The following is a 26,191-nucleotide window of genomic DNA, read 5'->3' on the forward strand; positions in this document are numbered from 1 at the left end:
CAAACCTGGCATATCAGGAAGTTACATTGCCTCACCTATGAACTTTTAGGATTATAGAATCCTAAAATTGGAAAGCTCAAATATCATCCTTAGATGTAGGCTTACATGCACATAACATTTGGGGCAAATAAATAAATCCACACTCCTATATAGATCTTTTACTTGCTATTTCTGCCCTGCTTTGTTAAGAACAAGATGCATAGATGCTTTCTGTAGAGAAGAATAAATTTGCATGTATAAAAATCTGGCTTAGGAATCAGACTATGACTGATCCAGCAGGTAGCAGTTTAGCTTTCCCCTGCTCTTTGAAATCACCCTGCACAACTTACTCCATGGCCCATTTTAGCAATTAGGACTTGATCTCACTGCCTCTCTCCACCTGCTCACACAGGCACTGATCCACATGCAGCAGCGCTGCTTTTGCCATGACGCCTCCCCATCCTCACCTCCATTGATAGCCCTTCTGCAAACAGAGAGCTGCATTTGAAGAAAAGCCAAGTGCTCTGCAGTAAGACTGAAATGGATTTCCCCTCAGAATTTTAAGTGTCGTTCTTGCTACCCAGCTCCCCCTTGGATGTTCTTTGCTGCTATTTTGATCTGCTACTTCGATTAACCAGCTCTCTCCCTCCTCCCCTCCATGGTAGCACTTGAAAACTGCTAAGAAGTGACTCTCTGCTCTTCCGTTCTCCAAGTGAGACGGGTTCCCAAACATTTCCACCTGCCCTCCCTCAGCCCCTCAAATCCAGACCTAAGCTGCTCCTGCCTGCGTGGCAGTTCCCTATTGTCTTCCCCTTTTTCTCCCTTGCTGTTGCTCTCGTTGCCAGGCAACAGGAATGGGCCCGGCATGTGAGGGAAGCACTGAGCAATTACCTTCCAAGTTGTTAGCATCAATGTGCTTAGGTAAGATAAGGGAACTTCGGAAGATCAAAAACAAACCACAACTCTACCGTCTTGGACAACCTATGGGGGAGTGCTCATGGGGCTGTAGAGAAGGAGGCTCGTGAAAACGTTTGCGATTATGCTCTTTGCATAAATGCATATATTTCACTTGGAGAGTTGTTTCAGGAAATTGGATCTGGGAGTTATTTTTCCATAGATGTGTCAGCTCCCACCACAAGTCACATAACGACCAAAAATACATCTGCAGATATTCTCAAGTCAATGTAGATCCAGGAGATTTTAAGCTTATGTCCTTGAACAATGAAGTGTGTTGAAACAGAAACCATTAGAATTCTGCTATTTCTAGCTGTCTATCAGTTAGGGCGAGTCATTGGATTGGCAGGACTGTTCCACTGATCTCTCCAGCAGTCCAATTTGCTAACTTTTCACAGTAGAGTTTGCTGGTGCACAGGGAGAAAACTGTGCCCACTTTGCTTTTTCCCTGCTCCTGTTGTACTACCAGAAATAAGCCACAATTTAGCTTAACACTATGTCAAAACCCAGGCTCGCTGTTTGTTGCCTCCAAACTAACCACAAACTGTAAACCAAGAGCAAACCTTGGTTGCAGCTCATGGTTTGTTTGGAAACAGACAAACCTCAAGCCTGGGTTCAGATATAATGCCTAACTATGGTTTAACTCCAGGTAACTCAGCAGGAGCAGGGAAGGATCAAAGCAGCCACAATTTTCTCTATGTAAACCAACACACTGCACGTTCGCCTGTAAACCATGGTTGAGATTGCCTATGGTTTAAAGTGGGGGTACAGACAAGGCCAATGAGTAGATCACTGTTTACTTTAGTGTCCCACAAGCTAAGCATAACTGTGGTTTAAAAGTGATGTGTGAATCAGGCCGTTGCAAGCATGCTGTCCACGTTATCACATCATGCCTGAGAATTACTTCACGGTGAGCTCCATTTCAATTTCAGGAGGTGTAACATTTCCCTGAGGTGCATATTAATTGTGGCAAAGTGTGCTGCAATTGTAGAGTTGTAATCTATTAAACATTAATGTAATGTCATAAGCTCTTAGGTGAAAATGCTTCTAAATATTTATTAAGACATGTAAATGTTTAAAGTACAATTTCAATACCAAAGAAGAAAACCTGATCTGTTCTCTGTGCTATTCTGTTGCATGTCTTAACGGTGTTTTGCCAACTTGAAGAGTGCCCCAGTTGTTGCGGCTATCAGTTCTTATTTACTCAAACACCCCAATTCTTTTGATAAACCAGACGCTCATGGTATAGCAAAGGAAGGCACTCCATTGGTTGCCATGACCATCTTTATCCATCCAATGGCCATTTCCCAGGAAATGATCCAATCATGACAGGTCTTTACAAATCACATGTTTGCAGGCCAACATAAAGCAAAATTATGGTGTGGCCACGAAGGTATGTTATGGATATATTATAATATTGGCATAATCTAGGCAACCACATAGTTTGCAACTAGACCTAGAATCGAAATTAAATTGTTCAATATCAAAAGGATGAATAAAATAACCTTGAACCTTGAAGGTCTTAGGGAGATTTCTGGGTATGGTTCATTTATCAGTGGTCTCTCTGATCTCTCGTGATTATGTTGTATGCTATTCTGGGCACTTTTAGTATTAAGTGTCAGCCACACCCAGCATTCAATACCAAATGAAAGACCTAATATTTCTAGCTAACAGCAATTGCAGATGAAACACGCTGCTTCTACTGCTTTCCTCAAAACAAAACAAAATTCCTTCCAGTAGCACCTTAAAGACCAACTAAGTCAGTTCTTGGTATGAGCTTTCGTGTGCATGCACACGAAAGCTCATACCAAGAACTGACTTAGTTGGTCTTTAAGGTGCTACTGGAAGGAATTTGTTTTGTTTTGACTATGGCAGACCAACACGGCTACCTATCTGTAACTGCTTTCCTCAAGACATTCAGGGACCTTCAGACCACTGCTGCACACATCCCCATTCCTGTCCTGCTCATGTCCTCCTTTGGATATGTGGTAATAACTGGGAACAAGAATGAACCTATCAGTTGTCACACTAACTGAGCCAAGCTTGTGCGTTTGTGGAAGAGGTTAGTGGCAGAAAAGAAGTCCCAACCTTTGCATCTTATCCTCCTTCTGCAGGGCACCAGCAAGCTGTAAAATAATTATTAGAGAACTGTAGGGCTCTAATATAAAAGGAACTTTACAGTAAGTACAATATGGCCAAATCAAGTCCTTGCATGAGTCTTTTAAAAGGTATTCTTTGCATTAATGTTCTACCTGAAAACCCACCTCACACATAATGCCTGTGGTACATTTAATGGCAGATGGTTTGCAGTGGTGGCCAAACTTTTTCCAAAGAGGGCCAGATTTGATGAAGTGAAGGGCTGTGAGGGCCGACCAAAGTTGTTAACCTCTTTTTAGGACTGAAGTTTTTGAGCTTTTTTATGATTTTGCCCCAAACTTGTTGAGCTTTTCTTTAGGATTGATGTTGTTGAGGTATTTTTAGGATTTTACCTCAGGAAATAAACTGCCACAGGGGCCGGATTAAACCGACCAGCGGGCTGGATTGGCCCCTGAAACAGACTTTGGACTGGTTTAGAGGTTGCTAGTGCTGCCACACACACGTCCCCTGGCAATTACTGCTTACCTTTCCTTATATTTCCATATATATATATCTCCTTATATTTAAGTAGTATGACAGAATGTTATTCTGGTCTGGTATACTGAGTACATCTTAGGCACCGGCATACACAAATCTTGAGCCCCAAACAAATTAAAGTAGCACACATACACTAAATGGATAGTGATATATTAAAAACAGAAGAAATTTTATTTGTATTTTTCTCAGAAGCTATGTGGGTTTGGTTCCAAAAACTTTAAAATTCCATAGGCTCTTCAAACATTAAAATATTTTTCATCAGACCATAATTCCACATAAAGGTAGCTCAACCAGAATTAAGCTTAATTGCTTCTAGATCTATATCCCCAAATAAAAGGATTCTGAGTTATCACCAACTGCTTTTTAAAACAAAATGAATAGGAGTGCTATCTACAGTACTACAGACAATGTACCATTCTGATTAATGCTAATACAGACTAAGGGGAACAAGGGAACCTAGAGGACAGTCCAATTTTCCTTCACAATTCTGAAATATTATTTTATGTGCTAGCCTTGCAATTCCAGCAGCAAAGCAGTCCGGTCATAATTATGCAAAAGCTTTTAATGCTTTTAATGTGTGGGGAAAGTTATTCATGTAAGGTTTCAATTAGAAAGCCAAACAGCTGCCAGCATCTTGAACTTATTTGAAGATGAGGGTACTCAGCGAGCAACTAGGCCTATGAACTTTTTTTTTGGCTATATCAATAAAAGTCAGCATGTGAAAACCGGGGTCTCGTACATAACTTTCACTGCCTAATTTGCATATCCACATTTGAAATAAATCAACTAGATGTAACTTGGATATCTGAAAAGGGATCCACCTTGTGCAAATTCCATTGATACTAATGGGAAGTGCAAAATGCCCATTCATCACAATTAAACTTGTATGGCCACATTTGTGGTTTGTGGAGGGGGGAGCGGTTGCACTGCCATGGTTTAAAAAGTTATTTGCTTTGTTTATAGAACACCCAAGGCAGCACACAAAGCCAGCCATAAACTGGGTAATCTTCCCACCAAACCCCCACATTCCAATTACATAAAAAGCGATAAGGCCTGTAAAGTTTGGGATATAACATATAATGCTGCAGAGCTGCATTACACAAATGAATTTCAGGACTGCAACCTGCCTGAAAGTTCCCGTACTACAATGGGAAAATGTGTTGGGGTTTTTTTACAGATATTTTGAAACACAAAACCTGAAATGATGCAGACACGATGGGAGCTATTCATTTCTTTATCAGTGTGCCACAGGCACTAGTCAACAGGTACCTGTGATACTCACATAATCACATTCTAACAAAGCACTAATTGCATCACACAACTGACATACCAGGCATGGGCAATGACATTTTCTCAGACCAAACTATTCTGGTTTATTTCATTATCAGTTATGAAATTCCCCCCGTTTGAGTGCTGGGGAAATCTATTTCTTTAGACTAGCACTGTTCTGAATTGAAAGATGCCTGAATCCTCCAGAATGTTAGAGTAGCAACCCCAATCATTTTCGCAGTAAGGGTACGATCCTATGATCCCTGCAAGGTTATTCCAGGAACTATAGGACATTGCAGCCCTGAGCAGAGGAGGACCATCCTGAGAGGCTTCCTCATTGCAGATGTAGAAACCTCCACAGCTGGTGCTCTGATAGGGGCAGGGAGGGATGGGACATGTTAGGGATGGATCTGGGATCTCTGGGATCCAAATTCCTTCCATCTCCTGACATTACTCACCCCGCCAACAATGGAGCGAAAATACACCAGCTCTGGAACTGGCGTGCTTATTTTCTCGCTGACCTCCTGTCCTTGCTGGTATAAACCCATCAGAAATTTCAAAGACCGTATCTGCCAGAGATTCTTAAAGACTAGATCTTCTTAAAGGCTAGAAACTTCTTAAAGAATAGATCTGCCAGAGATTTTCCCTCCCCTGCCTCCATAGGATTGCTCTATCCAATGAGAATTTGGAAAAAAAGCCCTGAACAATCTCACACGTTTTTACTCAGAAGAAAGTCCCACTGAGCACAGTGGGGCTTACCCCCAAAAGTAAGAGCATACAGGACTGCAGACTAAAATTCCAGCTGCCACTTGCTGGATGGAATTGTGTGGCCGAACTACTTGGCTGAATTTGTCCACGGTTTCTTTCTCTTCAACTATTTCTTAAAATAAAATAAAAAACACCCTTTCACCAATTCTCTCTCTTCAGGATCTATATTGCAGTTCCCCTATAATTACATATCAAAAGCCCCACTTTTTTCTTCTTAATTTCCAATACTTTACAATAAACTGCAAAAGACAAAATTGAACATTTTAAAACTGTGCCATTGAACCTTTTAAAATACAATCATTAATACAACATTAACGTTCCATGCATGATAGTACTGAGTTATCTCTGTTAGAAACTTCTTTCCCACTTTCAGTTGATTAAACAAGTTTTTGGAACAGAAGCCGCTTTATTCTGTCTCACCTGTGACTAAAAAGGAGAGTTGAATACCCTGTAGAATGTCTTGCTCAAACTTTTCTTTATTACATGCACAAATCATCTGTTTTACTTATTTAGCAAATGGTGTCTGATTCCAGAAGATTTAACTATAACTGTGAACCCATTATAAGTTGAAATGCAGTCAGGCTGTTCACTGAAAAGTAAATTTGTGATGAAGAGACACATCAGTGGTTAAGTCACATCTTTCTGCTACTAATTGCCCATAAACTATGTTTCTGGACTTTGTTTCTTGGTACAATACTGGCTGGCCTTTCTCTTTCTGTGGCCAGCAAGAAACAGCCACACTCCCCTGCAGTGTAAAAAATATTTAAAGCCTATTTTCACACTTCCACGTATTCCCCCCCCCCCTTTTAAAATTAAGGCGATTTGATATCAGTGCCACCTTTAAGTTACCATAATATCCGAATTCAACCACTGTTTTGAAGTCCTTCTTCAGATGAAATGGTAAGCCTAGTGGCTGTCTCCTGTTTGTCATCTTCATCTAATGGGATCAGCTAGTGTGCTTGTCTGCATTATTAGTCTCCTACATCTCCATCTCTATCACCAATGAGCCACAGAAAGTGAAAACTCATGGCAAGTAAGGCAGTTCCAAGAAGATCACCAAGAGCAGTAAGGTAAGGGATAGAAAAACTATCGGGATCTTTTCCTTTTTTCCAGAAGTGGTGAACCATCCAGTCAGCAATCCATAGCAATGTAAACACCTATGGCAAAATGAAAAAATATATAAATCATGTTGACATGATATCTATGGCAGCATCTGAAATCCACTATTTCTACTAACTTATTTGAATAGAAAGGTTGAGCTCATGGTTCTTTATATACTTTGCAAAGATTGCCTGTAGGCTAAAAAATAGACAAGATTAAGATTTAAATCAATTTGGACCTTCAGGAAATAAAGACTTATAACCCAAGCTGTTCCTGTATCAAAACACACAAAAGGTTTCCTGAGTGCAAAACAATTTAAAAAGCGGGCACGTCCACTGTGAGTTTTGGTATACAGACTCAATGTTTGAAATACCATTTTGAAAGCGTGCGTTTTCTTAAATATTATTTAAATAGCTAAAATGGAAAATTAGATGTTACAGTATTAGGCACACTGAAATAATTTAATACTTCTAAGAGAATCCCTACCTTTGATTTGTACTACAAAAGAATTTTTAAGATGTAACCATATGGTTTTCAAATTAGCAATTTTCTGTCCCTTTTTCCATTATGAAATATGTATAAGTTATTCAGATACATCTCCCTGCTGAAAAGGCGGCTCTGTAGCCTCAGCTAATTATGCATGTGCTAGGTGTGCTCCTCTCTGCAAACCAAACAAATATATTTGAAAGCACATGTTTTCTTTGGAAGAGACTGTCAGATTCTTTGAGGCAGCTCCTCTTTTACCAAAGCAGGCAGAGAGCGAGCGTAGGGACAGTGATGCCAGCCTTTCACATCCCCATCCCACAGAAACTGTCCATCTCTGGGCTCCAAGACATAAACGTGACTAATAATAATAATAATAATAATAATAATAATAATAATAATAATTTATTATTTATACCCTGCCCACTCTGGGCGGCTTCCAACAAAACACTAAAATACAATAACCTATTAAACATTAAAAGCTTCCCTAAACAGGGCTGCCTTTAGATGTCTTCTAAAAGTTTGGTAGTTCTTTTTCACTTTGACATCTGGTGGGAGGGCGTTCCACAGGGCAGGTGCCACTACCAAGAAGGCCCTCTGCCTGGTTCCCTGTAACTTGGCTTCTTGCAGTGAGGGAACCGCCAGAAGGCCCTCAGCGCTGGACCTCAGTGTCTGGGCAGAATGATGGAGGTGGAGACGCTCCTTCAGGTATACTGGACCGAGCCGTTTAGGGCTTTAAAGGTCAGCACCAACACTTTGAATTGTGCTCGGAAACATACTGGGAGCCAGTGTAGGTCTTTCAAGACCAGTGTTATGTGGTCTCGGCAGCCGCTCCCAGTCACCAGTCTAGCTGCCGCATTCTGGATTACTTGCAGTTTCCGAGTCTCCTTCAAAGGTAGCCCCATGTAGAGTGCATTGCAGCAGTCTAAGCGGGAGAGAACTAGAGCATGCACCACTCTGGCAAGACAGTCTGCGGGCAGGTAGGGTCTCAGCCTACGTACCAGATGGAGCTGATAAACAGCTGCCTTGGACACAGAATTGACCTGCGCCTCCATGGACAGCTGTGAGTCCAGAATCACTCCCAGGCTGTGCACCTGGTCCTTCAGGGGCGCAGTTACCCCATTAAGGATCCACACCTGCCCGCCTCCTGTCCCCCCAAAACAGTATTTCTGTCTTGTCAGGATTCAACCTCAATCTGTTAGTCGCCATCCATCCTCCAACCGCCTCCAGACACTCACACAGTATCCTGGAAGGCGACGTTACATGGGGAATTGTTATAATTTGGGTCTCTTATTTCAGCTGGCCAGCACCACAACATTAGCAAGGCGATCAAAGGCAAACCTGTCCCCCTCTGCCAAGACTGAAGTTGTGCAGGTTGTGGAGGACCAGAGTGGGTGGGAAAGAGTCTGGAAACAAATGTGACAAGTGGGAACATGCAGTGGCATTTGGGCAGAGATTGCATTACTTGAGGGGGGAAATAATTATTAGAAATTCTAATAAATTGGAGTCTAAGCTAACTAAAGCATATACCATTGTGTCATTTATCTAAAAATGCTTTTGAAACTGAAGTTTCACATTCAAATATATTCCTGATTGCTCAGGACATCTGAGAAACAGCTATGTGGGGTATGAAAAGAGAAATACTGCAGGAAAGGTGATTGAAATGTTGCTTGTCCTTGGGTAGAAAAGGAAAGCAAACTTAAAGGAAAGCAAATATTTATACTACAACAAAATGTAGGTTTTTCTGCCTTCCTATTGTCATAAAGAACCAAAAGCCTTATAGGCCACATTTGAACATTACGTTAAACCATGGTTTAACATAATACAAACCCCAATGAGCAGTGCCCCTTCCTCTCCCCTTCCCTTGCATAGCTTCCACTTCTGATTAACAGTGCTTTGTTGTGCTGTCCAGACTAACAAATAATATTAATATTAATATTGGCTAGTTTAAAACAAGGCAACATCAAAGCATGGTTTCTGAAGCTGTCTGGTGTAAGTTAACCATAGTTAATGTTAACCACAGTTCTGGGTCCAGGCAATGTAGCAAACAGTGATGAATTAGAAGCAGAAGCAAAGTTTTGAACTCCTTTCAGCAACATGAGGGGTGGAGAGGTGGCGTGTGGGAGCCTGAGGTTTGCTGTGGCTTGTTCACACACACTACGGTTTAGCACAATATGTAAGGAGACAGCACAAATATACTTCCTTATATTTTCCAACCCCAAAACCCAATGAAGTGAGTCTGTGTGTATACAACTCACACTTCTGCCTTGCCTTAAGCTTCCATTTATAAGATATGCACCAATTTGGTACCAATATTAATAAGTAGTTCTAAATTTTTTGTTTTGACTACAGTCATGCACAATTCTATTCCCTGGTGGGAAAAGAGAACTGGCACAATTACTAGCAGAAACCCACTGGAACTCTGCCCACTTCTGGTCTCCCTTATGTTCCGTGCTTTTCTATTCCTGTTATGAATATCAGTTTGTTATCTCACGTAACATCTCCACTGCCTCTAAAGCCAGTGATGCTGTGGTCTAATGTGGTTCATTCGTCCTTCACACTGAGTAACACTCTGGACCAATGATCCGTTTATCTAGGTTTTCCCATTATTTCACTTTTCATCAAAAATATATCAGATCTGTACATCTCTATTCTAAAAACATGAACAAGAACCAAACCTGGGTTGCTGAGTAACTAATGTAGTCCAGAACTGGAATTAGATTTAAACTGCAGCTCAGTCTTAAGATTGAGTCAGATAGTAGTTCATTAACATACAGTTAGTCCTCAGAAAGTGAGTTTAAACAGTGGATTTCTACACATTAAATTGGCTTTGCAAATGGTAAAACTGGTTCTCACGACACAGTCAGTCAGACCATGCAGAGTTTGGGTTGCCATGTGGTCCAAACTGGGACTCATGGCTAAGTCCTCTTCTCCCTAACTAGGAATCCTAGGCAAGGTTTGCCAAATATCCTAGCTCAGCTGACTTGCAGAAAAATATTCAGGACATGAAGAGTTAGAGCTTATCCACACTTATCTTTTGCCCTGCTCTTTCCACGCACAGGTCCATGCTTAAAAGCTCTGTGTCCAAGCATTTCCCCCCACAAAAACCTGCTCTTCGGTGCTCAATCTGAGCAAATGTCAATTCAGGTTTTCTGCAGACTGTCATTTGCTCCAATCGAGCTTCAAAAAGTGGGTTTCCACAGGGAAAACTCTGGAGCAAAAAATAGGCTGCTTGGACACTGAGCTTTAATGTGCAGATGGTGCCTGGAAAGAGTGGAGGAAAAGTAAGTGTGGCCCTCACTTGTCAGGATACTAGAACAGTCTCGTTAGGGCAATAAACATAGAGATAATAGGCTGTCTTTATATAGCTGAAGCAACAACGGTCAACACAAATGTGCTCTTATTATGCTTTTGTTAATTTTTCTTCTCAAAATGTATCACCATCTGCTTTTCTAATTTTGCTTTAAGCCAATTTAAGGGATAAATGTTCCCAAATGATATTTAACTGCCAGGGGTCTAAACAGAGTGTTGTTTTTAACAGAGAAGGGCTGGCAACTAATCTAATGAATTCTCTGACACACAAGAGAAGGAATATTCAAAACGTGCTGTTTTGCAGGGCAACAACAATTTTGATTCTTAGTGGATACAATCAATTTTATTTTACCCTGCCAAATTTATTGGGCAATAATGTCTAGAGTTTCCCATTACTTGTTTATTCCCAGAGCCCTTAACACAACTGTGTTCTGAGATTTGCCTCGGAGGTGTGAAAATTCCAGAGCGCTCTTTACTGGCTCAGCAGGAACCCGAAGTACAGAGGCTGCCTTTGAAAGTCACAAACCCTGAATCACAAAACTGACGGCTTCCTTACTCCAGTCTGGCCTTCAGTCTGATGATGGCTGACAAGTCTGAAAATGAAGCCTTTTTCTTTATACCCAGCTGAATATAGTTCAAGCAGGCTGTATTTTATTATTATTTTCTCTAAAAAAAAGTATCGTTCAATCATATATACAGCTGTCTCAGAGAAGTTTGTCCTTTTTATAAAGAATACATCAATCACTTGAACGTATAACGTTTTTTGAGAATAGTTTGTATTCCACTCCAGCATTGCAGATGGATCCAAGTTAATTCAACAAATAGGGACTTCAGCAGAACATATTGTTTAACCATGCCAAGAATATATGCCATATGAAGTAATAGATATTTTATGCCACCTAAATTATAGAAATCTTCAGGGTACCTCTGAACTCATCTTGTGATGCAAACACATTTTGTGAGGGAATCGTGCATTGTACCTGGGGCCGCAGTGTTCCATTACTAAAATTGGTACTGTTGTTTTTTTGATATCGTGCCAAGTATCTAATATTCTTCTAAAATAGTCAGGCTCTTAGCCAGGAAAAAAAAAATAGTTGCACATAAGTTCCACTGAAATCCACAGAAAAATTATTTTTCTGTTCAGGAATGTAGGAAGTTGCTTTATATGTAGGAAGCTGAGGACCTAGAATGTAAAGATAAAAGGCAAAGGACCCCTGGACGGTTAAGTCCAGTCAAAGGCGACTATGGGTTTGCGGTACTCATCTCACTTTCAGGCTGAGGGAGCCGGCATTTGTCCATAGACAGCTTTCCAGGTCATGTGGCCAGCATGACTAAACCACTTCTGGTGCAATGGAACACCGTGATAGAAGCCAGAGCGCATGGAAACGCTGTTTACCTTCTCACCGCAGCAGAACCTATTTATCTACTTGCACTGATGTGCTTTCCAACTGCTAGGTTGACAGAAGCTGGGACAGAGCAACAGGAGCTCACTCTGTTGTGGGGATTCGACCCGCCATCCTTCTGATCAGCAAGCCCAAGAGGCTCAGTGGTTTAGACCACAGCACCACCCGCGTCCCAGACCTGGAATGGAGTACTCATTCCACAGTTTTACGAAATCCATGTTTTAGCATGGCAGCTTCTACACTTTGGAACTGCCTGCCTGTTTATATGAGGTAGGCATGTAAACTGTACTCTTTGCTGTACTCTTTTGGGCAGGTACAAGACTAATGCCTGGAGGCTTCAATGGGCTAGATAAGGACCAGAAAATTGAGACTGAATGCTGATAACACATGAGTACTTTAAGAAGGCAGTTCTTTTGTCTGGGAACTGGGAAGATGATCTGTCCTTGACAGTCACACTTCCCTGAAGGAGCAGGTGTGTAGGCTGGGGGTACTCTGAGGTCCAGTTTCACCATTTGGGGCTCAGGTGGTTTCAGTGGTTAGGAAGCACCTATTTCTAAGTTTAGGTTGGTTTGCCGGCGACAACCTTCCTAGTCAGACATAGTGACCACATTCTGCTAACCTCCTGCCTGGACTACTGCAATCTGCTCTACATGGAGCTATCCTTGGGAACAGTTCAGAACCTGGAGCTGCACATGTTGTGAGAGGTGTGGCGAGAAGAGATCACGTAACACAAGTCCTGTGCAACCTTGCATGGGCTGCTGATTCGCAAACAAACCTCATTCGAGGTGTGGACTTTAACACACAAAACCCTAAGCTGATCAAGACCCATCTTCTTGATGCAATGCCTCTCCCTTCAATTTCCAGTGGAGGCCCATCTCATGGTCCCTTCAACAAACGTGGGTTCATGTGTGGCAATGGGGAAACAGGGCCTTCTCTGTGGTTTCCCCACATTGTGGAACTTCCTCCCTACAATGATAGGGCTGTCCCCCTCACTAGGTGACAGCTGAAAACACATCTGTTCACGAAGGATTTAGGGGAAGACTGTGAGTGGTGTGAATGTTTTTGACACTAAATTATTTTCACTGGTGTTTTTTTTAATGATTGTAGTAGTGTTTAAATTAAGCATTTAAGGATTTTTATTATGTGTGTTCACCACCCTGGGATCCTATAGAATGTGGGCTAGTTTATAAATGTAAACAAAGAAACAAAGCGTTGGCCTTAACTGAGCCCTAATAGTGAACAGTGGTCTGGAGGAATGTCTGGCTGGCTGGAACCCTGAACAGGAGCACTTCTGTTAGACAGTGTGGATGTAGGGAAACATTTGGTTGCAGGTTCCACTTGTTCCCTTTAATAGTAATGTGGGCAGTCCTGTGCCAACCAGTAGGATAGCCAACTAGGGTCAAACACTGATCAAAACAGCATTTTACTATATATAGAATAGAGAGTGGTGGGGTTGGCAGCTTTAAAACAGCTGCTTGGGGAAAGGACTTCTCTCAACACTTCTGCCCTCCAGTGTGATATCATAGGCCTTCAACTTGTTTACTATTTCAGAGTTACTTACAAAGACCAGAATGAGACAAGAGAAATTTATTGACTGCATTAATTCTACTGTTATTTTGTAACTGTGTCTGATAGGTTAGGTCAATTCACTAGGAAACAGTTTTTTAAAAGAAAAATGAACATATTAATGCCTGCTGTCAAGTCTAGAAAGTCACACATTTTCCTTAATGAAGCAATTTTAACCTAACACAAAGAACAGGTTCAGAATGCTGCCATAATCATTACAACGGAAGGAAAATGCAAATACAGAACTGCAGAGGTTTGCCCTAAAATCAATTGAATGAATAATGAATTAGACAGGACAAAGCAATGCTATATCAAATCAACTCACATTGGGGGAAGTTCATAACTGATTGTTGCTTTGGGGCATATATTTATTCTGCCTTTCTGGAAAAATTAATTTCAATTTCAAACACAGAATGCTTTCAGCTTACTTGCTAAAATGCAGGTGGCATAAGATACAGATTGTAGCCTCAATATGACGATGAAAAAAACAAACAATAATGCTGTACTAATGGAGCTATGTTGGAAACCTTTATTGCTGAAGGTGTTGACATGCAACTCATTTGCTTGATAATTAAAATGAGAGTAATTTTCATAAGGTACTGAACAGGAGTAGGGTGGTGCTGCTGGTTAAACCACAGAGCCTAGGACTTGCCGATCAGAAGGTCGGCAGTTCGAATCCCCGTGACGGGGTGAGCTCCCGTTGCTCGCTCCCTGCTCCTGCCAACCTAGCAGTTCGAAAGCACGTCAAAGTGCAAGTAGATAAATAGGTACCTTTCTGGCAGGAAGGTAATCGGCGTTTCCGTGCGCCTACTCTTGTTCGCCAGAAGTGGCTTAGTCATGCTGGCCACATGACCCAGAAGCTGTACGCCGGCTCCCTTGACCAATAAAGTGAGATGAGTGCCGCAATCCCAGAGTTGGCCACGACTGGACCTAATGGTCAGGGGTCCCTTTACCTTTTTACTGAACAGGAGTGATTGGTGAGGAAGGGTATTGCCACATACCTGACCTCCTAGCAGCAGCATTACTACTTAGCGAGAGGGGCAGGGGCAAGGAAGCAGAGTCAGCACTGTGCGAGAACCAGATTGGTTCTGCCCATGCGTCTGCACAGCACTGACCTCCCTGCCAACCTTCCCATCCTGGGAAGGGGCAGTGACTCTGCTGCTGGAAGGCCAGGTGTGCCCACTGCCCCTCCTCACTGACCACTCCTGTTAGTCACATGTCTTACAAAAGTCATAGCACCTTCAAAATTGATAGTCTTACAAGTGATTGCCAAAGCGCTTAGGAGTGGCAGCCCAATAATTCCCTGAGAACATACGTGGATAAACCAAGTCATATCTGTTGTTGAATTTCAAAATGATCCTCTCTGACTGGCCCTGTAGGGGCTTAAGACTGGGAGGTGAGGTTTTTTTCCCCAGAGGCCACAACTTTCAAAAGATGTTTAAGCAACCAAATTGTTTGTACAATGATTTCACTCCAGACTCTTGGACTATAACTGCTAGTGAGATTTCCCAGTCATGCTAGCTAAAAAGGGGGGGTGTATCGATGAGATTATATATGTGAGAAGAAGGTAGAAATTAAAAAAACCCTAATAATGAGGTTATTGTATTAGGTGTGTGTTTGTGTTCTAAGCTACAAGGAAGGAATCTAACTGAACCAAACAGGACTTAGGTCTGAGTAAACATGTATGAGATTGCCCTGCCAGACCTTGGAGAAAATCTAATTCAGTTAAATGGTACTTACTTCTGAGTAAACATGCTTCTGATGACTGCAAGACTTGCAGCCTAGTATATAACCTCAGCATGTTTCAGCAGACATACCACTCGGCTGTGCAGGCAGTTATTTAGGCACGCACACAAAATTAGGATTGGGGTGCAAATTAACCCTGAACTATACATATCATATTAATAAATGAGTAATGAAACAAAGGACTCAAATGCCAAGCTATCCTCATCATTGCTACCAAGGTCTGCTGGTATAAGGGGCTGCCACAGCTGCCACAAAACAACATATATGAATAGTGAAAGATGGAGAGTTAAAAGAGCCATTGTGTGCACAGCTTACAGTTTTTCAGTGCCTGACTGGCAATGCAATGAGGTTTGTGAATGCTAGTACAGCTAATAAAACAATAATAACAGAGATGTCATTTTAAAAGACAGAAGACTGCTCTGTTAATAACAGAAAAAGAATGAAAAATAAAAAGAACTTGATAGAATATTTTCATAAAATATGATTCCTGCCATAATGCTACACAGATTCCTAATACAACCTAAGTAAGAAAGAATTGCAGTTCAGGTGCTAAATAATTCTAACAAAACATGTTTGTCTTGACCAAAAGATGCAAGTATCATAAAAAAGCAAAAGGAAGTAAGGCAGTTGGAGGTGTGGGGAGAAAACAATAGCTCAAGAATCCTTCAAATTAAAGGTGCAAAAGTTGATGTGCGCCATAGCAACTAATTACACCCCAGATGGATTAATAATGGGAAAAGGTATTGGCTTGTTCTGTCTAAAATGTTTGAAAACAAACTTTAAATGTAACAGTCTTTGGACATTAATAATAATATTTTCAGATATTTTTATCCTTACCTGTAAAAGGGCTGTGAACAAATATACCACTATGAAGATTGGAGTCAAGGACGTGTGACCACTCTTCATTAAATGAATAGTATATAAGAAAATTAAATGCCCAGGAATCACCAAGAGTAGAAGAACCTGGGCGGATTTATTATTTACTCCTGAAAATAAAAATAAATAATAACATGGTCAGCTTAGTGCTTTAGAAAAATCACGTTTTTGACAAGTACTGATATGCATACAATATGTTAACCTTTCTTTGGTAGTAATACCATTAGGATTAGTTTTAACCAGGGGCCAGCAAGCTTTTACAGCAGGGGGCCGGTCCACTGTCCCTCAGACCTTGTGGGGGCCAGACTATATTTTGAAAAATAATAATGAAAGAATTCCTATGCCCCACAAATAACCCAAAGATGCATTTTAAATAAAAGCACACATTCTACTCATGTAAAAAACACCAAGCAGGCCCCACAAATAACCCAGAGATGCATTTTAAATAAAAAGAAATATTCTACTCATGTAAAAACATGCTGATTCCTGGACTGTCTGCAGGCCGAATTTAGAAGGCAATTGGGCCAGATCCGGCCCCTGGGCCTTAGTTTGCCTACCTATGGATTTAACCAATCAGCTCCTATAAGTTCCAGAAAACTATTAAAAATTAATCATATATATATGAAGCAAAATGTTAAAATTCTTACTCCTCTATAGTTAACTTCCTTCTAGCAAGCATCAGAATCTTACAATGCTTCTAAAAATACTAAGGGTGGCATTCAACCAAGCTATACTGAGAATAAACATATTAAAACTAACTTGATCATGTTCATTAATTTCAATGGTCTAAGGCTAAAATCTTAACCCCATTTACCTGGGAATAAGCCCCAATAAATTCAATAGGACTTTCTTCTGAGAAGACATGGTTAGGACCACTCTTTTAAGTCTCCATGTGGTCAGAAAATTTCAGAGTTGCTGCTCAAACACAAAGAATGACTACATATGTATGTTATGGCTAACTTTTCCGTGATGGCATTATTAACCAGAACGGACCTGAAAAGGAGGAGGAGGAGGAGGAGGAGGAAATTCTGACTTCCTTAGGAATGTTGGGTCCGCTGATGGCAAGTAATTTCATCCCTATCAAATACTAAGGTCTGAAAAAGTTCCAAAAATTCCTAATAAATGCTTTCTAGACAAACTTCTGAGACTAATTATCTCTTAAATCTCTAGCACTTCTTCATTTAGCAGCCGTCTAATTATGGGATTATGCATTAAAGGGAGATGCATAACACATACCTGTACCGCAATATGTCCGGCATGGATAATAGCAACCCTTGGCTTCTTCTGGTAATTCTCCAGGAACACTATGTAAATGTAAATATGTAGAAATTCTGCTTGCTTGAATTGCCACTAGATTACCACCAATACCTATATAATACAGAGGGGGGTAATAAATTTAGCTGTTTATTAATAATTAGGTAACAATGCAGCATAACAAATCTAGCATTAAAGATCCTGCTATCTCTATCTGACTGCTTTATGCCTGTCACACAGCAGGCAAGACATACATACGAACAGCAGCCTCTCATTTCATGATGGTCAGCTCAGCTGAGGACTTACTACTACAGTGGTACCTCGGGTTACATACGCTTCAGGTTACATATGCTTCGGGTTACAGACTCCGCTAACCCAGAAATAGTACCTCGGGTTAAGAACTTTGCTTCAGGATGAGAACAGAAATCGGGCTCCAGCGGCACAGTGGCAGCAGGAGGCCCCATTAGCTAAAGTGGTGCTTCAGGTTAAGAGCAGTTTCAGGTTAAGAACGGACCTCTGGAACGAATTAAGTACTTAACTCGAGGTACCACTGTACTGCTAATGGAGCTACAGTGGTGCCCCGCAAGACGAATGCCTCGCTAAACCAAAAACCCGCAAGACGAAAGGGTTTTCCGATTTTTTAGCGGCTTTGCAAGACGAATTTCCCTATGGGCTTGCTTCGCAAGACGAAAGCCCATAGGGAAATCTCCGGGGACAGCGGGGAAGCGCAGTGCGCCTTCTCCTCTGTTCCCGGACCTGTCCTGAAGGCTTGCGGTGGGAGGTCCGGGAACAGAGGAGAAGGCGCGCAGCGCCTCTCCTCTGTTCCCGGGGCTTGCGGTGGGAGGAGGGTTTTTCCTCCCCACCGCCAACATTCAGAAGGCTGTTCTGAAGGCTGGCGGTGGGAAGAAAAGCCCTTCTCCCCCGCCAGCCTTCAGAAGAGTTCCCCGCAGGGCTCTCCAAGCTGCGGATAGCAGCCTGCTGCCCCTATCCGCAGCTTGGAGAGCCCTGCGGGGAAGTCCTGCAGGGCTCCCCAAGCTGCAGATGTCTGCCCCGCGCGAGGTGTGCTCTGCTTCAGAGCGTCCCTCGCACCGGGCAGCAGGCTGCTATCCGCAGCCTAGGCAGCCCTGCAAGAACTCTTCTGAAGGCTGGCGGCGGGAGAAGGGCTTTTCTTCCCACCGCCAGCCTTCAGAAGGCTGTTCTGAAGGCTGGCGGTGGGGAGAAAAGTCCTTCTCCCCCCCCCCGCCAGCCTTCAGACGAGGTCCGGGGACAGACTGTCCCCGGACCTGGTCTGAAGGCGGTCTCCCTAGGAACGCATTAATTGATTTTCAATGCATTCCTATGGGAAACCGTGCTTCACAAGACGAAAAACTCGCAAGAAGAAAAAACTTGTGGAACGAATTAATTTCGTCTTGCGAGGCACCACTGTACATGGAAAAAAGAGGGGTGCAATGCCAACTGAGGCAGTTTAAAATCTGATGAGCCTTACAGAACAGGCCTTACACTAGTAAGTGTCAAAAGCAAGAGATCAAGAGCCTATATAATGTGAACTTCAAATCATCTATGATGAAGGACCAGGTGTGCAGCCTGGGAGTCATTTTGGACTCACAGCTGTCCATGGAGGCACAGTTCAATTCTGTATCCAGGGCAGCTGTCTACCAACTCCACCTGGTATGCAGCTGAGACCCTACCTGCCCGCGGACTGTCTCGCCAGAGTAGTGCATGCTCTAGTTATCTCCTGCTTGGACTACTGCAATGCGCTCCACGTGGGGCTACCTTTGAAGGTGACTCGGAAACTACAACTAATCCAGAATGCGGCAGCTAGACTGATGACTGGGGGCGGCCGCCGAGACGACATAACACCGGTCTTGAAAGACCTACATTGGCTCCCAGTACGTTTCCGAGCACAATTCAAAGTGCTGGTGTTGACCTTTAAAGCCCTAAACGGCCTTGGCCCAGTATACCTGAAGGAGCATCTCCACCCCCATTGTTCTGCCCGGACGCTGAGGTCCAGCGCCGAGGGCCTTCTGGTGGTTCCCTCATTGCGAGAAGCAAAGCTACAGGGAACCAGGCAGAGGGCCTTCTTGGTAGTGGCGCCTGCCCTGTGGAACGCCCTCCCATCAGATGTCAAAGCAATAAACAACTACCTGACATTCAGAAGACATCTTAAGGCAGCCCTCTTCAGGGAAGTTTTTAATGTGTGATATTTTAGTGCTTTTTGGTTTCTATGGAAGCCGCCCAGAGTGGCTGGGGAAACCCAGCCAGATGGGCGGGGTACTACTACTGCTACTACTACTACTACTACTAATAATAATAATTTGTAAGTAGTTTTAGGCATATTTCTCTCGTTCTCATCTAAGCACTTGGAAAAAGGACACCCTTGCTAACCAGCTATATGTGCAATTAATGTCTGTGTTGGCACATATTAACCACTTCCTCCCAATCAAGTAACAAGGAGGCAATCATTACCTTTCTTTTTACTTTTTGTTCAATGGCTCTCAAACCATTCAATCCAAAGGAGTACAGAACTGTAAGCACTACCATTCCATAACACAAATGCAATCTGTTTCAACATATCATGTGAAAGTGATAAGGCTTTGGGAAATGGCTCAAGACTCCTAAGTTCCATTTATGTAACACATTCTAGAATCATATTGTGCTTGTAGGAGTGAGTCCTCTGCAACGGAGGGGCTGAGCAGGTGGTGGTTCAGACCACTCAGTTGCTCTGGGGAATAAAGCAATTTGCACTCCGGATTCTGTCGGTGAAAGCCTTGCAGAGGGGATGGGGTGGCTAAGGGTTGAGGAGAAAGAGGAGCTGAGGAACAGAGAGCCCTGAGGCAAGGGGACTGGAGAAAGGATGCAAAGCAGACAATAATAATAATAATAATAATAATAATAATAATAATAATAATAATAATAATAATAATAATATATTTATACCCTGCCCATCTGGCTGGGTTTCCCCAGCCACTCTGGGCAGCTTCCAACAAAAGATTAAAAATACATTAAAACATTAGTCATTAAAAACTTCCCTAAACAGGGCTGCCTTCAGATGTCTTCTAAACGTCATACAGTTGTTTATTTCTTTGACATCTGATGGGAGGGCGTTCCACAGGGCAGGCGCCACTACCAAGAAGGCCCTCTGCCTGGCTCCCTGTAACTTCGCTTCTCGCAGTGAGAGAACCGCCAGAAGGCCCTCGGCGCTGGACCTCAGTGTCCAGGCTGAATGGTGGGGGTGGAGACGCTCCTTCAGGTATACTGGACCGAGGCCGTTTAGGGCTTTAAAGGTCAGCACCAACACTTTGAATTGTGCTTGGAAACCTACTGGGAGTCAATGTAGGTCTTTCAAGACTGGTGTTATGTGGTCACCAGTCTAGCTGCCGCATTTGGAGATACATACAATAAGGAGGAGAGGAAAGTACTATTGGAGACATGGAACCGGAGTAGTAAAGGGCTACTCAGGGAGAGGGTGCTTAAGAGGAGGAGGAACAGGAACAGCTGTGTTCTAGAAAGACCAGTCAATAGACAAGATGGCTTTCAAAAAAGCAGGAGAAAGCTGGTAGTAGGCTAGAAAGAAGGGCAGCAGACATAAAGAAAAGAGGACCCAAGGGGAAAACATAACTAAGACAACACAGAAGCCTAGAGAGAGGATGGGCTGTGCTGTGTCAGCTCAAGGTTTGGGAGGGTCCTTGGGCAAGACATCTCCATGTGCCCCTCTACCTTAGGACTTATCCACTCTTCCCTTTTGCACTGTTCCTCTGTGTCCGAGTGTGGGGTTTGGTTGGTGTCCCCCCCCCCAAAGCTTACCCTGTGAAAACCTGTTCCTTAGCACTCAGTCAGAGCAAATGCCAATTTGGGTTTTCCACGAACTGCTGTTTGCTCTGATTGAGCTTTAAAGAGCAGGTTTTCACGGCGGGGGGGGGGGGGGGCTCAGATGCAGAGCTTTACAGTTTGGATGGTTCCTAGAAAGAGCATAGGAAAGGTAAGTGTAGATAGGCCCTTAGTGACTCTACCTCCTTGCAGCAGCAGGCCCAGGACCTGGAGTGTGGACCCTCAGCAAATACTCGACCACGGTGACCCTTAGCCAGGCCTATGCACAGTTTGCATGTGGACAGGTGGGAGGTGGACAGGCCAAAAAGCCCATGAGAGCCCTGTCTAGCTCTCAACAGTGGATTTCTGCCCTTTGTGTCACTCCAGCCTTGTGATTTGGCAATGATCAAGAAGTGGTGAGTTTATACAGGAGCTGAATTTCGCTTTTTCTCTTGGTGCAGGCTTACAGAAAAACCTTAAAGCCCTTAAAACCAGTCGTAGGGATTTCTTACAAGTTCTTGAATGGTGTGCAGCTCACTGTGGTGTTAGAGACATGCCGTGTGCCTCCTATTTTCTTTATTGCAACCATCAGGGGCTCTGGAGTTGATTGGAATGGTGAGGCAGGAGGAGAAGGTGCTAAACTCTTTTCTCTCAGGCCATTTCCCCCAACAAAATTGCCTCAGCCAACTGCTCTTCTTCCTGTGAGGAAAAAGATACATGGACCTGGTGCCCCCCTTCCCCATAGTACCACGGGAGAAAAAGCAGTAAAAAAAAAAGGCAATTTTGATCACAGAAGTCGCCTGAGAGGAAAAATTTAAGTCCCTGCAAACTACTGTTCTGATTAAATTTGAAGCCCCCATGCAGCTACAGTAAAGTTTAAATTATAAACAAAAACTGTGAGAATGCACATTATAAAAAAAAACTGTTCTTTGCCCAACAGATTCCTTGGTGGCATACCAGTTCTTAAAAAAACAAAACAAAAAATATATATAATATCCTTAATACAACAACATAAGCACAAGGCAATGAACTACAAAACTATTAAGCAAAATGGGGTCATGTCTAGTCTGACCCTTATTAGTAAGTCAAAAAATAGAAATAATAATAATAATAATAATTTATTATTTGTACCCCGCCCATCTGGCTGGGTTTCCCCAGCCACTCTGGGCGGCTTCCAACAGAGATAAAAAATACACTAAAATGTCACATATTAAAAACTTCCCTGAACAGGGCTGCCTTCAGATGTCTTCTGAATGTCAGGTAGTTGTCCATCGCCTTGACATCCGATGGGAGGGCATTCCACAGGGCGGGCGCCACCATTGCCTTTTGCCATTGGTGTACAGCATGCTGACTATTTGTTAATTGATTCTCTCAAATCTTGTTATTAGTTCTTAAAGGACTTGTGTGTTACAAGTTTAAAACTATTCCATATTAATTTGAACTTTTAATTTGATCTTGTTTCCTTCAAGAAGTAAGGATTTCTTGGGGGGGGTTTTGTTTTGTTTTTAAATAATGGACAATTTGTTTTAGCTTCTAATAGCTTCTCTGCTAACATGCCTGTTGAATTACCTGACTTGTTCAACAGACTAATTACCTCAAGAAGAGTAGTAGAAAGCTATTAAATAGGTACATGTGGTAGAGATTAGCTTGTGAACACAACAGCTTGTCCATATACCAAATTATTAGCACAAATCTTTTGCAACTGAATGACCTCTTTTAAACAGGTTTGGCTATAGAAACTCAAAAACTGACCATATGAAGGGGGGGGGGGGAAGCTTCTGAACACAGGCATAAAGACTTCCCACCGGGGTGGAGAACCTGTGGCCCTCCTGATGTTGTTGGCTGCCACCTCTCATCAGCCTCCACACAACGTGGGTAGAGTCCAGCAGCATTCAGAGGGCAGTTCGTTTCCCAGCCTTGCTTTGCACAGCCCTCAGTGCTCAAAGCACACATTATTCCTATTGAGGTGTACCCCGATATTATAAGGAATGATTTTGCAAGTCCATGGGACTGAGTAGACCTGTATACCATTGCCCTGCTGGTTTCTTAACATTCACATGTAAAAACTATAAACTGCAATTCCAGTTTAATGTCATTTTTCTCTTTAACTGAGCTCATCACAGCTGTGCCTGCAATGCGTAACAAGGTCAGCTTAAGGATGGTTGGTAAAAACAAGTGAAGGTGCCTAATGCTCAAAATCTCAAGTAGTTCCTCTTTGCCAAAGATGTTCATAAAGAACCAGTAGCCTAAAGTCTGTCAAAATTCCCCACCTAATGTATTATTTCTTTAAAGACATACTTATTTATTCCTTTACAGTGGTACCTTGGGTTAAGAACTTAATTCATTCTGGAGGTCCGTTCTTAACCTGAAACTGTTCCTGCCACTTTAGCTAACGGGGCCTGCCGCTGCACAATTTCTGTTCTCATTCTGAAGCCAAGTTCTTAACCAGAGGTACTATTTCTGAGTTAGCGGAGCCTGTAACTCGAAGTATCTGTAACCTGAAGCGTCTGTAACCTGAGGTACCACTGTAATTGTTATTTTGATTTCTAACCCACCCTTCAACAATTCATGATCCCAGGGCATTCTTATTCTTATTACTGCTATTACAAGACAGGAAAATGGATATGAAGACATTAAAACATCAGACAGGAGTCACAGATTGCTGCACAAAAGCACGGCGCAACAATTCTGGACACAGCAACTGGCAGCAAATAGTACATAATAATAGAACAGTTTAAGTATTCTGGGAAGCCGGAGGGTACCAGCCCTTTGACATCTCAAAGGCAAAAATAATTTGTGATGATACTTTTCTGCTTGAAACATGGTGTTCCTCTGCAAGCACACAGAACCGTTTTCAGCGTAAGGTCCGGATTCAACGTGGCTAACCTTTCAGGGGCCACATTCTGATGGGAGGCAGAGCAAGAGGAAGGAGGAGGCAGAGGTAACAGCAGGCAGGGACAAAACAACTGTGCATCTCTTAAAATGCGTTTTACAGTGGTACCTCGGATTAAGTACTTAATTCGTTCCGGAGGTCTGTACTTAACCTGAAACTGTTCTTAACCTGAAGCACCACTTTAGCTAATGTGGGCCTCCTGCTGCCGCCGCGCCACCGGAGCACGATTTCTGTTCTCATCCTGAAGCAAAGTTCTTAACCTGAAGCACTATTCTGGGTTAGCAGAGTCTCTAACCTGAAGCTTATGTAACCTGGGGTACTACTGTTACATACATTTTGCATATTGTACATTCTAGTCCTTCTCAATCTTAGTGAGACTTGTATGAAATATATATATGTTAAAATTTTAATTCTAACCCTAGAAAGTCACAGAAGGTAGAAGGGCACACTGAAGTTATTGAATGGCGGTGTTAAATGGTGTTACATGATTGGCATTTTGAGGGGCCTGGCAGGCCAAATTGGGGCCATGGGCTGAAAGTTTCCCACTGATGCCATATAGGCTGATCCTATGCATATTTTCTCAAAAGTAATGTGGTTGGAATGCACCTGAGAAATGACATTCTGTGACATTGCTCTTATGTCCTAGATCAGACTATTAGAGGTGTCCTTAGTGAAAAGAAAAATAACTGTGTTTGTTTAAATTACTTTGGTTCTCCACCTCAAAATATGACATATCCCAACAATACTGTAGCTAGTTGTCTCTAAGTGAGGGGAGGGGGGGCGAGCTGTCACAGTAAGTCTTTTAAGATGTTTTAAAAGTCTATAGCAGGAAAACTCAGTGGTGCCAAACATGTGATTTTTGTGTGAGAGGCTTGAGATGGTTGGCATTTTTCTTAAAACCACAGTTCCTGCGCACATGGGCAAGAAATTCAAGTTTAAATGAAAGCTGCTACACTTGCCACTGAAAAGGACAGCTTAGAAACACAAACCTTGAACACGCAAATAGAATGGCAGCAAAATGTGAAGTGCCCCTAAGGTAGCAAGTTTTAAAATCCAGATTTTTAAAAATAAGTCTTTGGTGGGCTTACCTTGAGGAAAGAAAAAGAAAAACCTAGAGTGTGTATGTAATGAAAGGAAGGGAAACTTCTAAAGTGTGCTTTAATTAATCACATTAAGGAGAACCTGCCTGGCAAGACTGCAAACTAAAACACTAAAGAGGAACAACGCCAGGTAGAAAAATGGCAGCCTCTGACTAAGTTATTTCTTTCCCCTGCCCCAATAAAGCAGTACAGTGGTACCTTGGGTTACATACGCTTCAGGTTACATACACTTTAGGTTACACAGTCCGCTAACCCAGAAATAGTGCTTCAGGTTAAGAACTTTGCTTCAGGATAAGAACAGAAATCGTGCAGTGGCGGCGCAGCGGCAGCAGGAGGCCCCATTAGCTAAAGTGGTGCTTCAGGTTAAGAACAGTTTCAGGTTAAGAACGGACCTCCAGAACGAATTAAGTACTTAACCCAAGGTACCACTGTACAGTACATGTTATAGAATGACTTGATATCACTGTGCTAAGTGTTTCCTTGCCCTCATAGGCCAGCTTTGCACAGTGGAGTGGGAAAATATGCAGACTAAGGATAACAGGGCACTAAGGTACTTTGTGCTACACATTAGAGAGTGGGGTGGAGGAGGACTCAACATGGAGAGGCCCGAAAATCTAGAAGGAAGTTGAAATGTAGTTGGAAAATGATGTGCTCTGTCATGCTAATATATTGCACAGGCTAATCCTGTGGGAAGAGGTCAGTGCAAACACACAGCCTTCAGTCTGAGGAAGTGGGCTTCCAGTAAGAGGCATGGCTAGTCTAATCTATTTTATTGATGGCAATTCCCTTTCAAGTTGGAAGCCAAGAATGAACAAATGTCAGTTGGACAAAACGTTCTTTCGAACATTTTTACCTTCTGAAGCCTTGACGCAATGCTGCTTGGAGGCCTGTGGAATTCATTAACTGCCAAGATTCCGAAGAAGATCTACATTTAAATAACTGGAAGGTTTCCAATATACTTCTCCATATGCTTTTAAAATGTATGTGCACACACACACAAAATCATTACTATTTCATTCACTCAACACCACCACTTTGCAAAGCTA

The 26,191-nt window shown here is 42.5% G+C and overlaps 1 protein-coding gene across 2 annotated transcripts in view; it reads right to left on the reverse strand.

The window, feature by feature from the left end:
- Positions 1-3,709: 3,709 nt before the first annotated feature.
- Positions 3,710-26,191, reverse strand: part of SLC41A2 (solute carrier family 41 member 2) — a 50,477-nt gene continuing 27,995 nt past the window's right edge. For both annotated transcript variants that reach the window (XM_081879264.1, XM_081879265.1), the window contains 3 exons: positions 17,328-17,459; positions 16,053-16,201; positions 3,710-6,761 (listed from right to left, as the gene is read on the reverse strand). In XM_081879264.1, coding sequence (XP_081735390.1) covers positions 6,576-6,761; positions 16,053-16,201; positions 17,328-17,459 — 467 coding nt within the window. In that variant the 3' untranslated portion in view covers positions 3,710-6,575. The remainder of the gene's footprint in view (positions 6,762-16,052; positions 16,202-17,327; positions 17,460-26,191) is intronic.

The sequence above is a fragment of the Podarcis erhardii genome, assembly GCF_964252035.2.
Source record: "Podarcis erhardii genome assembly, chromosome: 10".
In the NCBI taxonomy this organism is placed as follows: Eukaryota; Metazoa; Chordata; class Lepidosauria; order Squamata; family Lacertidae; genus Podarcis; species Podarcis erhardii.